The sequence below is a fragment of the Anoplophora glabripennis genome, unplaced genomic scaffold (genome assembly GCF_000390285.2).
Source record: "Anoplophora glabripennis isolate ALB-LARVAE unplaced genomic scaffold, Agla_2.0 scaffold48, whole genome shotgun sequence".
In the NCBI taxonomy this organism is placed as follows: Eukaryota; Metazoa; Arthropoda; class Insecta; order Coleoptera; family Cerambycidae; genus Anoplophora; species Anoplophora glabripennis.
In genome coordinates, this window is record NW_019416270.1 from 836,968 (window position 1) to 851,541 (window position 14,574).

General features: G+C 30.1%; 1 protein-coding gene across 1 annotated transcript in view; it reads right to left on the reverse strand.

Annotated features, from left to right (window-relative positions):
* Positions 1-14,574, reverse strand: part of LOC108904977 (extended synaptotagmin-2) — a 30,348-nt gene that overhangs the window by 14,696 nt on the left and 1,078 nt on the right. Inside the window, exons 2-7 of the mRNA XM_018707717.2 lie at positions 10,358-10,555; positions 2,935-2,976; positions 2,735-2,875; positions 2,596-2,672; positions 2,475-2,541; positions 1,896-2,041 (exon numbers count right to left, since the gene is read on the reverse strand). Of these exons, the coding sequence (XP_018563233.1) occupies positions 1,896-2,041; positions 2,475-2,541; positions 2,596-2,672; positions 2,735-2,875; positions 2,935-2,976; positions 10,358-10,555 (671 nt within the window). The remainder of the gene's footprint in view (positions 1-1,895; positions 2,042-2,474; positions 2,542-2,595; positions 2,673-2,734; positions 2,876-2,934; positions 2,977-10,357; positions 10,556-14,574) is intronic.

The window sequence follows — 14,574 nt, forward strand, 5'->3', positions numbered from 1 at the left end:
CTTCACAAATATTGATCGGTAGATTACAAAATCGTCCGTGTGAGGCGACGGCGACGGCGAATATTTTGTAATCCACCTAGTCATGTTCAAAACACTATGCGCACGGACTAGGGAATGTTTGCCACCTTTTCAGATACTACCATAAAATAAACCATACCATAATAAAGAACCTGTATTTTCCCCAAAATATCATTAATAAACTAGCAATAAGAAAAATATATAAGTGAAACGAATTTGGCGGATAGATGTCATGTGCTAGATTATAACTTAATTACGCCATCTGTTAAGAGAAAGCTCAACTAAAATCTCACACCACTGTCCTTTTCTTTTATTTGTTATCAGAGGGATAGAGAGGAGTTACATATGTACAGGGTGGTCCGAATTTTATGTAGGAAACTTTGAGGGCAAATAGATCTCTTTAAAATAATATGGGTTTGCCTTATAAACATAGGTCTGGAACGGCACCGTTTTAGAGATACAGGGTGTTGAAGTTGTCAAAAAAAATTTATTTATATCTCCGGAATCTATTAACCGATCTCAATAAAATTTGGTACATATAATGTATGATAGCAAGCCTTATATTCCCTGAAATATGATCTTCAAAGGTTCAACCAGTGGTGTACAACTGGACAGGGGTCACCCTCTTTTTTACAAAAAAACTACGCCACTGCATTTTTTACATGTCATTGTAACTGATTTATATTTTAATGCACAAAATACGTAAAAAAGGTGACTTTAATTTTTTCCCTAACATTCGCCGTTCTCAAGTTATTCATACCAATACAATCCCCTTGTGGCAGACAATTCTAACGATAATATTACAAGAATATTTGTTTATGTTTAAAAGTAAGTGCAATTTGTAAGCACATCAACAAAATTATTTACACTCCTTTCTACACCACCTGTGAGGTATAAACAAAAAATCATTTTTTTTAAACCTCAACACACTGTATCTCTAAAACGGGGCCGTTCCAGACCTATGTTTATAGGGCAAACACATATTATTTTAAAGAGATCTAGCTACCCTCGAAGTTTCCTGCATAAAATTCGGACCACCCTGTATAAGAAGTTCTGTGTAACATGTCTATGTCTTACACATCACAAGTCGATAAAAACAGTGTAATTTTTTTAAATCAAATAGAAATTTGTTTAAGTTCTCAGCGAAACTGACCATACAGTTCGCATTAACTTTCATTGTAGAATAGTGACGAAACACTACATATTTTTATGCAAACATCCTATTGCAGAATCGGACGACGATAATCGCCCGACTATAAAAGTCCACCAACCAATTTTACTGAAAATCTATCAAATTTTAAATCTGTGTTCACATATTTATAATTCTTTGCGGTCTTTCATGTATCTTGTCCAATACAATGCTGCATCACTGACAACTCGATTGCAATGTAGTTTTTTTTTATTTTGGAATGTTTAAATATTACATAAATCAAAGATTATTTACTTTAAATTGCGTTTTTGCATTTGAGCAACATAATAGAAAGAAATGAAATAAAATACATACTCCAAATATGTATTATTGTTATGATAATCCAGTTTATACTGTATATAATGAACTTTGTATTGCTACGCTTTTGTTTAAAGGCACAAGATACAATTATTTGTAATTCATTGGAATCATGGAATATACAGGGTGTCCGGAAAGGTCATGTCAAAAATGAAAGAGTGGAAGGAATGGTAACGACTTTGAATTTATAATTGGAATTTGGTTTTCAAACTTCTTTCTTTGAAGGCGAATAACTCCACAACGAAGTCCGATAGGAAAAATGAAGTTCTACAACTATTTTGAGCTCCCCTGTATACCCCTTCATTTTTGACATGACCTTTCCGGACACCCTGTACATATTTTGAATATATTTCATCACTAGGACACTTACCTCAAACCAGGCATATCCAACACGTCTGCAATTCCCAATAGATCAAAATCTATGTCGGGATTGTTTAAAAAGAATACCTGAAGACCACCTATCAGTGGCATGTTTGTTATCAATGGCTTCATTACGACACGAAGCATGCCATGCAGCTAAAAATGGCCAAATTGCATTATACAAGGTTAAGCCAATTATTAGCAAAACTAATTTAAAACTCAAAAAGTAATGACAAACAAAATAAATGTATACTGGGTGTTTCTGATATAAGTGCGTTCCTTAGAAGAGGGCGTGAAAATAAATAATTTTCATTAAGCAATCTATGTTCTAAGGTGTCACATATTAAATAAAATTAATCTAGAATTATTACGTGAAACATAATGCCGACCGTTCATTGCCCCGCTTAATCAAATAACCGGTGCGTACATGTCTTTTTATATTTACTCTCTGTATTACCCTTTTTATTGAACACACTTATTTCCGAAAACGCCCAGTATACTCATATTGTTCGTTTAGAAAATCAAAAACTATTTAGAAGTGTTCACAATATGACTTTGATTTGAATGGTGATAATTAAATAGAACTTACCTGGAAGTCCCTTATTCCACCTTTCATTCCAGACAAGTAGAAAGTTATGTCACAATCTCCGGCATAACTAAAAGTAAAGATAAGCGTTAACAATAAATATTAATCTTATTAAGCCACTTACAATATATCCAGGTCCATAACAATTTCGTTTCTGTCCACATTCTTATCGTAAACCTTAACCCCTCCAATACGAAACGGCTAAGAAAAATACATATATTTATATTTTTCCTTTGACTGTCATTGAAAACTTTTTTACATACCACTGTACCAAGAATAATCCTCTCGAACTTAAAACCATGCAGTTTATATTTTTCCAAACTTTTCTTTAAAGCTGGTTGAATGGAGTCCCTTACGATTGACCGAGCATAGTGGTTCACGTTTGGCCAAACTTGTTTTATTATCTGTTGGAGAACGTCAATAAATTTAACAATTGTGAAGGTACTAACCATTTTCTACTTACTCTGTTAAGCCATTCTGCTCGTTCAATGTCAGGGAAAAACACCTGAAACAAACATTACGAGTATAATTTGTTTTGTTCGGGACTTTTTAACTTACAAATTTAGCAATAGATCAATATATTAATAAATGCTTGTCCAGTTACTTTATTTAATTATCTACTTGTTCGTTCACTCATTTACAGAGAGCAAACATACGTAATTAAGAAAATATAACGGTGTAGAGATAAATATAAGGCATTACATACGTCTAGGGATATGTTGTTTCAATGCTAAATGCTTTTTTATTTAGGATAATAAAGCCTTGAAAGACGAAACTCCAATAGTGACCTCGAAATTATAATTATAAAGTTCTGTCAACAAGATCCTGTACTTTAAGATAATTTTATTACTACATACTATCAAATATTATCAGAATGAAATCTGAATAATTGCTTTTTTGTGAAACTGTAGCTGCCTTATTTATGTCAAATTTGACATTCTGAGGTAAACGGACTTGACCATAGCCCAAGAGAGTAATTGCACTGCTTCCAGCTTACCATTTTTCATACACAGTGTGTACCAGTAATAATTATCAAAATTTTAACCATGCATTTATCTAATCAAAAGCTCTAATCAAACCTTTTGGCTAACATTTTGATAATTGTATAGAAATTTTGACCACCTGAACTCAAATCTTAAGTTATTTTGTGGCAATTCGTTTTTCTGAAGAATTCTAAAATAAGATAGAAATATATATCTAATATATATATACAGGCTGTCTCCTAAAAAACGCCGCAAGCCATAACTCCGTCATTTATAGTCTGATTTTAAAAAACAAAAAATTATATGAAGTGGCTCTAAATACACTATAGAGTGAGCCTATTGGGGCGTATTTATTATTATTATTATTATTATTATTATTTTTGTTTGAAAAGAGATAGTCAACTTTTTTTTCAAATGGCAATATATGTTTTTTTTTATTTATTGTTGTGCTGAATTCTATTCTCAATTCAACGATGTATATAAAGTCTACTTTTGTGAAATATCTATTATAGAAAAAGCATGAAAACATTAGTGAATGCCGCATTATTAGCGCCCGGTCGCTTAATTGACAACAAACATATTTTGACTAATCATGTATGGCTGGAAAACAAAAAATAATACAACAAAGCAAGTAAATGTCATTTTAGCGTTCGTGTACCAGTATTTTACGCATTATACTTTTTCTGTGTCATTTACAGCATGTTATTTATTGAAACACATAAGCAGGACCGCCTTTGCAGAGGACTATTTCTTCACAGAGAAGTTCCAGAACCACGTAGATTTGTAAGACCTAGAAAATTTGAGAAACTATGGTGCTTTTAAGAAACCAAAACGAGAAGAACTCCAATTTAATGAAAACATCGAGTTCAATGTTCTTCTTAACGTTGAAGAAAACCCAGAACTTCCATTCGGGAAATTTCTAATAATAATACAGCATCAAAGAGAACTGTACATGCAGTATTGAAAAAGCACAAATTCAAGCCATACATTCCGCAAAAAGTACAGGCAATAAAGGACGGCTACAATTTGTTTCTTTGATTGTTTTGTGTTTGTTGTTCTTTGTTTAATGTGTTTTGTGTTTAATTAATGTTATCTCATGTTGAACTTTGTATAATAGTTAATGTATTTAATTAAATTGTTTTTCTTTTAATTGATATTCATTGTAGTTTCTTTTCTGTTAACTACAAAATTTCCTTTTGAGTTTTATTTGCTTTGCTGTATTATTTTTTTGTTTTCCATGGCACAGATGATTAGTTAAAAAAAATTGTGATGAATCATTGGCTGGGCGCCGAATGCGGTATCGACTAATATTTTGTCGTCTTTTCTGTAATAAATGCTTCACAAAAGTAAAGTTCATATACATCGTTGGATTCAGAAAATAAATCTGCACAATAATAAATACCAAAAAAACTATATTGCCATTTGAAAAAAAAGTTGACTATCGCGTTTCAAAAAAAAAAATAGTAAATGAGCTCTAATAGGCTCGCTTTATAGTATATTTAGAGCCATTTCATTTAATTTTTTGTTTTTTAAAATCATACTATAAATAACAGAGTTATGGCTTGCGGCGTTTTTTAGGAGACGGCCTGTATAATAATAATAACCTAGCATTACCAAATCCAACCTAACCTAATCAAATGCATAAACCAATAATTTAATTTTTGCAAAAAAAGATGGGCTAGTTGTACCATTATGAAATAAATCAGCTCGGCAGTTGTCAAAATGATAATTTATTTATTTATGTAAGCGACATATTTCCTCAAATTATAAGTTTTGTAGGAAGTGTCACTATAAGACAACAGATAAGCCCTGTTAAATTTTGTGCCAAATTTATTTTTCTTTTATTATTTCAAAAGATATTTTAGAGGCTAGAATAAACTCAATTAATCTACTTCCAAGAAGGAATACATGCAGATATTTAGACATTGCCACGTCATCGGTTTAGACTGCTTAACGTTTCGAGAGACATCGCTCTCCTCTTCACAAGAAATTCTCAAATTAAATTTCAGAGTTTCATTGTAATCGTAAATAAACTTCTATTTAATTATATACCTGGTGTTCTGTTTAAAAATATAAAGGGCCTAAACAGAATTGCCAGGTCTTTTTAATCTTGAATCTCAAATTTGACATCAATCAGATAATCCGTATAAAAAAACTTAGTATATGATATAAACAAAACATCCTGTATGTTTGTTGTTTTTTACCCATGTTTTCTACATATCGGCAAGAAATATAAAAAACAAATTCTACTAAAACATGTAACACTGTTTGAACTTTAAATTATCAAATATTAAAATGCATAATACAAATAAAGAGGAATTTATTAGTCACAAAGATAAATTAATAACTTATCTTCATCGTTACTGCTACCCTAGATACAACATTTTATCAGAACTAAAAATAGAAATAACTTCCTTCTATGTAACTAAATTCATTTGCTTTACAAATTTCTTTTGTGGTTATTCAAAAATGTGTTTTTAATTATTTGAAAAACTAATCTGGAAATTGAATCGGTTCTTTAGACCACAATTTTTGTACAACTACAACACGCAAATAAGCGATATAACATTGATGTAGGAAGTATATAGAAATATGCTCGTCCACACTTCAAATAGCGCAAATAAAGAAAAACTGCTTATATATGTAATTTATTTGAGCACCTTCACTATTGTGGGTGATAGGATATACGAGTAATAAAAGGCCGATTATTGATTAAAATGCAATGAATTGGCGGATATTGGAAATACACTTGTCGATATCAAGTTAATCACTTACATTGTTGCCCTGTTCAACACAAATTGTTTTCATTTTATTTGTAGAGGTACTTTAATATGAGTGTGCTTTTACCATGCAGTTTTTGTTTTTTGGGTATTTTGATATACTGTAAATTTAAAAACAAAATATAAACATTTGTAGGATCAGTCAGAGGTTGTATTTAACAAACTTTTTTGCCTACGTTGAAATTTTATAATTTTTTTATTTACAAATACAAATATCCACAAAAGAAAAACTACTTAAGAAATGCCAGAAATAAATATTTTCAACAATATGATTTTACTGTAGGCATAATTGTTTGTGACTATTTCCTAATTATTTACGTATTACGTAAGTATCACTAATATTTTACAGTTTACACCAGAAAAGAAGTCAAAATTTTTTCATTCTTCAGTAGAATATATTTCTGGTCATTTAGTAAAGCGAAAAATTTTATATTGCGCTAATTTGAGAGTTGAACTACTGAATATAAATCTGAAGTAATTTTGTTCTGTCGAATCTAGTTTTTGAGGAAAAAATATTTAAAATTATAATCTGTATACTTCAGACAATCCTGGAATTATCACTGTTTACAACATTATACAGCTTAAAAAACACATGTGATCAGAAATCTAGTCATTTTAGTCATTCAATCCCTCATTTCCAATTTTTTGACGTCATACGTTATACTGGCTTGTGTCAATATAAATTTTCAATATCTTTCATAAGAAATTACACTTGGTCTTGCGTTCAGCATCTGTTACTTTTCCTTAAATGTTGTGTCGTTGAAATAATGTACTTATACTTTGCGTACGTAAAATATTGTAATTCTATAATTTTACCTAAGTATAGTTTTAGTTAGCGCAAATCTGTTATTATTCATTTTTATGACACTAATAAAATGTATGTTTCACACACAGGATATTTCTTAAAGTTAATATTTGTAAGTAAGGAACATGATTGTAAATCATAACTGTTTACTTGTACCTAAATATAGTATTCAGGGGTAACATTAGTGAATTTATCACAGTTTTTATAAAGTAATTAATGTCATTTTAATGAGCATTATTAAACTACTAGTGGTTAAATAAACATAATAATTTAAAGATAGCTTACTAGTTACATAAGAGGCAAAAGTTACTTAAAACTGGAACAGAAGCATTATGGTTTGGCATTCAATGATAGCACTGCATTGCACATAGAGTAATTGTGTTTCTGGGACAAAATTTAAAATAATGAAGAAAATAATATATAATTTAATCACTCAAAAATATTGTAGTCTATTTTATTATTAATACACAAAATAATAAGTCCAAACATAGAAAAATTATTTTTAGTGAAAATATAATCATGAGATTACACTCATAATCCATTTACCTCTAATATTGAATCTATAAACCAGGTATTTATTATGATATAAGTCAATATCGGATTGTCATAAATTAAAAAAATAGACTGTAATAAACTTGTAATCTTTTGCAAATAATGATGAAACTGAAATGGGAGGTACCTCGTTGGTACATTTTAAAACCAGATTAACTTACAAATGACCCAGGGTACCTAATGAAATACGTTTTAATAAATTGATTATTTCTGAAGACGAGGAACTACGATTTTCCTTATAAGTATTTACTTATATTTCCGAAGATTTTAATAAAAAATTATAGATGTCTTTCACATATGGGGTGTCCGGAAGCGAATGGACTATACTTCAATTATGACTCCTTTAAAATTATTTTAGATTTTAGATCAATTTTGCTTACCAAAAATATTTTAAACTCAGATAATTCTGTAACCATATTTAAGTGAAATTTGATAAAGAAAGGTTTTTCAGGTAACTGAAATAGATGTCGCTTAGAATAATTGAAACAGTCCTTTTTTAAAAAGATTTTTTAAAGTCTCCTCTCTTTATTTACTGTACCAAAGGTAGGTACGCTGGAATGCAACGTTCCAAAGAAATAATAATATTAATAAAAATAATATAATTTTATTTAGGTTTGTCAATGTTGTTGTTGCTGTCGTCAAGCTGTTTTTGTTTGTGGGAATAAGAAATATTTTTTTACGATTTAGACTAACTTTAAATTTCAGCATCTAATGAAATACATTCTTAGAATGTGGATATGTGCACATTTCCAGTAAATCTCAATAGGCTCAATAGGCTACATTTGTATAAAGTTAAGTTAGTCTAAAGGAAACTATTTAATATTGCTATATAGATTTAGTGACGGGGTGAAGCTTAATTAATATCCGTAACAGAAAACTGCTATCTATTTTTCTCTGTAACGATATATTTACAAGGATGCCTTTTTTAGAGTAAATATAGTCACGTTGCTTTAAATGTCTATACTGAATTTCATTAAAATGTGTAAAAAAGCAACAGTTACAATACAAATGGAATAAAAAAAATCTGTCTATTTTCGTCTATTCAAGTATGGTCCAATTACTTTCGGACACCATACATACGTCAAGAAGGTTTACTTTATGCACAATGTTCCAAATATAATTTTATAAAGAAAATACGACTTCTAACCAAATTATCATTTTTGCATTTCTATCTAGGAAAAATAGTACGGTCCAAGTCCAATTTTGTTGCGATCTCGAACAACCATCGATGTTTTTCCTGATTACAATTATATAATAATATACATTTTATATATCTCTGTTGAAAGTTTGCACGATATATTCCTGGCACATAGTCAAGATTGCCATGGAACCAGTGCGTGTGTTTTTCGCTGTTAAATTTACTAAACTTTGTAAATTCGCTATTAAGAAAAAGTATCTTATTGTTTTTGTTGTATATTACCTTCATCCTATTCTAGATAGACATATCGTCGGCCTCCAGAGAAGTATCGAATCTGACTAAATAAAAAAAATAATTATGCCACGTATACACACGTTTTTGTCAGGTAGTGCGCTAAAGTGTTAAAGTCGTATTCATTATACTTCCGAGGTATCAACAACTGAACAAAATGGAACGTATCGAACAGCTTATTAACAGTAGTATTCAATAGTCAATTTTCTTCTTTGTCTAGAGGCTGATGATATATTTCCAAAGTTTCCAGTGAGCTTTTTTTTTATAATGCCCTATTACCCAGCTAACTGACAGTACTAACTTCATTCAATGTTTTTTCCCTTAGCTTATATAAATTAATCAGCCCCACAAAAAAAAAACTTCTGTAGTAGACATGAGTTCAAAATGAATTTTTGTGCATCCTATTTTTACTCAAATGACTCAACATTCATAACGCATTTCTTTGGGTGGTAAATACCAATTTCTATGGTACTTTTCAATCCGTCATAATGGGTCGGCCATTCTGGCCTTCCGACCTTATATTTGTGTTTAGCGGCTTTGAAAACCATCGAGTAACAAATTTCAGACATAATCTTCAAATTTTGAGTGCTCTTCCGATTTTTACATCCAGATTCGTAATCAGCGACCACAAAAACCCGCGGTAACAAAATTCAGGTAAGAATTCATATTGAATAGATAATAGATTTAATTTGCATATATTTGTTTCTAATGCTCGCTCAAAATATTTTAAAAGGTTTTCTCAAAGTATTTACTACTATTTCATCCTATTTTGGGGATGTTTTAGCCTTTTACTAAAAAATTATGTGGTAAATCGGATTTTGGGACACGGATTCGGATTCAGTATCAAAAAATAGACAAAATCTATGTACTCATTCATGTCCCCAGGTATAGATTTTTTTTGGGAGGCTGTAGGTATTATTTGATCGTTATTCATTCACTGCATCTGTCAGAGTCCCCCACAGAAAAAATTACATGGAAATCAAATTAAGATTTCTTGAGAATCACAATGAGGTTATTATGAACACACTTTTTATAGTGAAGATTTTATTATAAATAAAATATTTAAAGATGTGTTTAATAAAGCATAAATACGCACTAGTTCAATGGTAGATAATCTTGACTTTATCCATTGTTGAGGAAGGTAGATAAGCCGGATAGAAAGCTATATGAATATCCCTAGAATGTAGTAGAGAATGACATGACGTAAACTTGAACGAATAATGCTCCGATTAGTAGTCTTTAAACATAAATTAAATTCTTAAACTAATTAGTATATTCCTGTCGAATTATTTTTCCTCGTTTTCTTACAGCACGCGTTGTATATACTATATACTTACCCAAGCAGGTAAATCATTGAGTCTAGCCAATACTACATCCTTCTCGCTAGACAAAGCTGCGGCTTTGGCAATGGCTCGCCTGGTATCGCTTGATTTTTTCCATTGATCCCTAAGTACGAATAATATAACGGGCCCTATGAACCATGCTACGGACCATTGCATGTAACCGGCAAAGTAGACGATACCAACTACAGAAGCCTGGAACAAAATACACCACTTAAAGTCCCAGTCGATGATGATTATTAAACGACGAAACGTCGTACTAAAAATATGACTCCATGCTGGGATAGAAAAGTGAAAATAGTTTTAATAAGGTGTTTTCTATTTCGTTCAATTAAACCCAGAAAATAATAAAATAAAAATTCTGAAATTTTATATTTTCCAGGAACTTATCCAAACTAACAAAAATAATTTTGATTTCGCTTCAGTTCACAGATTACGCAACTTTTCCACAATATAACTTTCTGAAAAAACATACAGTTATGTTAGTTATTTTTTACTCATTTTATGTAAATAATCATATAAAGATATAAATTTTAGTGCTTAAATTTCAAGTGCAAACATGTTTATTTTGCTTAAGTCACTCGTTATATTTGTACAACTGATTAAAATACATATGGATATAGGTATACCACAAGCTGATAAGCTATCATGTTGTAATCAATATTTATATGTATTAGCACACATTTTGCATACCGATACCGATATGGATAACAAACCTACCTTTCCGGCAAAAGTTGGTTGCTTATAAGAAAGTTATCTTTTAAATATTTTCTATAGCGAACAAATATTTAAAGAAAAATCAATTTTCCTCAGTTGAAGTGAACTAAAAGTATAAAAAATCGTTATATTATACAGGGTGTCCACAAATTTCACCGACAACGTTTGACTACATATTCACGACGATACGAAAAAAAAGTTAAATAAAAATTACAAGCCTTTAAAGTTGTCAAAAATAAAACTAATTTAATTAATAACTTCATAATCCTTTTACCGATCGCGATAAAATTTGGGACATTTATTTGGACTATATGACGTATTATTTCTTAAAGCTTTAGTCAAATCGATATACTGGGTTTTCTCCCGTTACCTCTCGCTTTTAGCGGTCAAAACTTTTACAGTGGTCGTATTTTTTTAAAACGGGCAGCAACATTGAAAAGGTCGTTTTATTAAAAAAAAAATTGGCTCTTGAGAAAATCGCCTACAGAAAACCATTCTAAAGAAAAATTGCAGTATTTGCAGGTCTGTATGTTTCAGTTTGCGTAACAGTGTCACGAATTTAAAACTTTGAGTTCAGTAGGCGACGAAAACACGATGTTGATTGCTGTGGCTATCAGGTAATGTCATTATTGTCGTGTTTCCTTAACATTCTCATCACTTCACACATGCAAATTATGAAGTGTCCGCAGTTATGAGAATCGTAAAGAATCGTCATAGGACTTTTCTCCAATTTTGTTAATATCTTCATTTTTGATATATGTGTTTCATGCTGGACACTTTTGTATATTTTAAGATGTGTTTTGATTAAAAAAATCGAAACACGAACAGAGTAAATGGGTTTGTAGTACTTTTCCCAATTTTTTGGACGTTCAATTTTTTTACACCAAACGCTCAGTTCTTTAACTTTTTTTCTTAAAATTTTCACTCGGGACTTGGTTTGTAAGATATTACAACTTCTTTGGATATGCGAAAGGAACATTTTTGCTTATCAAAGATTAAGGCTAGGCATTATAAAGGGCGAACTGTAAAATATCTATTTAAGAGTTTTGGTTAAACGTTTTCTTAATTTTTAGTCTAATTTAAAAAACTGTATTAATGTTAATTGATCACGATTTTGAGTTAACAATATTGCAACTCAGAAATATAATGTTAAAAATGAAAAGTTCAATGTCTTCTTGCGCTTTCATAATGCGATCAAATTGTTCAGTGGAGTTAAAAAACTTTGCCTTTTTTGTTTAAGAATTACAACGATTATATTTAATTTTACCGCTGACAGTCACAATTCTGTAGAAAATAAAATGGCTGTTTTTAACCAGATTATGCGGCTTGATGTCGTTTATCGAATTCTGCACTGCAACGAGTTTTGCTAAAAATGTCGCATTTTGAAGGCGCAACGTCGATATTATATCTATATAAATGGGTTCTATTAAAGAACGAGAACCAGAAATTTATTGTTTTAACCTTCTGCGATTAGATTCTATGATTTTCAAAATGACACCAGATACTCCGTGTCTTTTGTGACTTTTGCGAGTGCTTCCTTAGATTTGCTACTCAATAATTTTTTTAGACAACTTTGGGAAGAATTATGGCAAATAATTTGAGTAATGATGAATATGTTGACATGCCTGCATTTTTTTAATGTAGGAAAAACTATGCCGCAGAAAGAATAATGTAGGTACTACTAGAAGCATCCAAATAGCCCCCAGTTCCTCACAAACTCAGGAGTAGACAGAAGACCTCCAGAAACTGGGAGAAAAGAACTCGCAAAAGCCTTAATTGCAATCGTGCGAGATTTAATGCGAATGATAATGAATTTAATTTTTTTATTAACAATAAACGATTTGTTTTAAAGCAAAAACGTGAGAGAGGTAAAAGTTTTAAAATAGAGGCTACCTCATTCGTATTTTTAGATATTAAATTTTTATGAAACAAAAAAGTTGTAGCAAAAAATAACTAACAAACCCCTCCAAGGGGCAAAAATTGTTGGGAAGTTGCACATGCATTTTTAGTAGAAAATTTGTGTAAAGTTTGACTATTAGGTATACGCTTTTTGGTCAAATTACAGCCATTATTAACAACTTTTTTGAAATCTTAGAGAGACTATCTCCTAAGGGGTGAAATTTTGCTGAGGTCATTTTTATACAAAATGTAATTTTTTAACTGTATCACTTGTGCCACTTCTTTTGAAAACACCCTGTAGAAATTTGACATATCTACAATATGCTTTTCTATCGACAAATATTCCTTGACAAATGTAAATGTTTCAATTGTAATTTATACGTTTTATTTAAATCAGTATATTATTTGGGTAGGTACCAGAGCTGGGTAATTCCTGGTGAAAAAGTAATTAGCAATTACAATTCCCTTTTTTTCCCTGTAATTGTAATTGTATTTAAGTACTTTTTTTTATTAAAGTAATTTGGAATTGTAATTGCAGCAAAATTGTTATAGGAATTGTAATTTGTAATTATATTATTTCAACTATCGAATTACAAATTACTTCTATAAGTACAAATACTTTTTCCAATTACAATTACTTTTTCTATTAATTATAATTACTTTTAAGATCATGCGTATTGCGTAATTGCGTACAGACTTGCAGACTTCTATTATTTCAGTTGAGGAAAGACTTGTGCCGCGTGAACAATAATAAGTGATTTGAATTAACCTCAGAATTAACAGAGTACATTTTATTTTATTATAATTATTATTAATTTAGAAAATATACGAAGTAAAAATATGTTGTCTATAGCATCAAGTTTTATAAAAATATATATTATGTATCTATGTGTTACTGCTCTTATTTTGAGTTGAGAAAACTCCTGGTTCGGTTACTCAGCCTTTCGCTCGTACTTGTTTGATTCGTAATTTTTTTAATAATAATTATTGCTTTCCAGTCTACCCAAAACTACTGTATTCTATATTTTGCAAATGTACTAACAACCAAAAAAAAGAGCATCGGGTTGAATTAATTACCTGACCAATAATATAAAATTATAGTATGAACTGAACTAGTTTAAATTATTAGATTAGGAATAAAAATATAAAAATTCTATATTAGAAAATGAATAAGAATAATCTTTTCATTTTAGTATCAATTCTAATAAATAATAAAAGGCAATATTACACAACACTTTTAATTTAAATTTTTAACTTAACTTTTTCCTTTTTCTCTGTTTGGTCACTATAATTTACTTTATCATAAAAGTAATTAGAAAAGTAATTAGAAAAGTAATTGCTAAATCCATTTTCCATGTAACTGTAATTAAATTAATATAATTCCTTTTTTAAAGAATATACTTTGTAATTGTAATTAGTTCCTTTTTTTAAAAAGTAATTTGTAATTGTAACTATTTTTAAATTACAAGTAATTACCCAGCTCTGGTAGGTACAAACTGGGACTTCATTTTAATGTGGAGCCTTCTGAGAATTTAAATTGCTATTTTTATCAGTTTGAAATGACGACGTATTATACCACAGTGTTATACAGTATACTA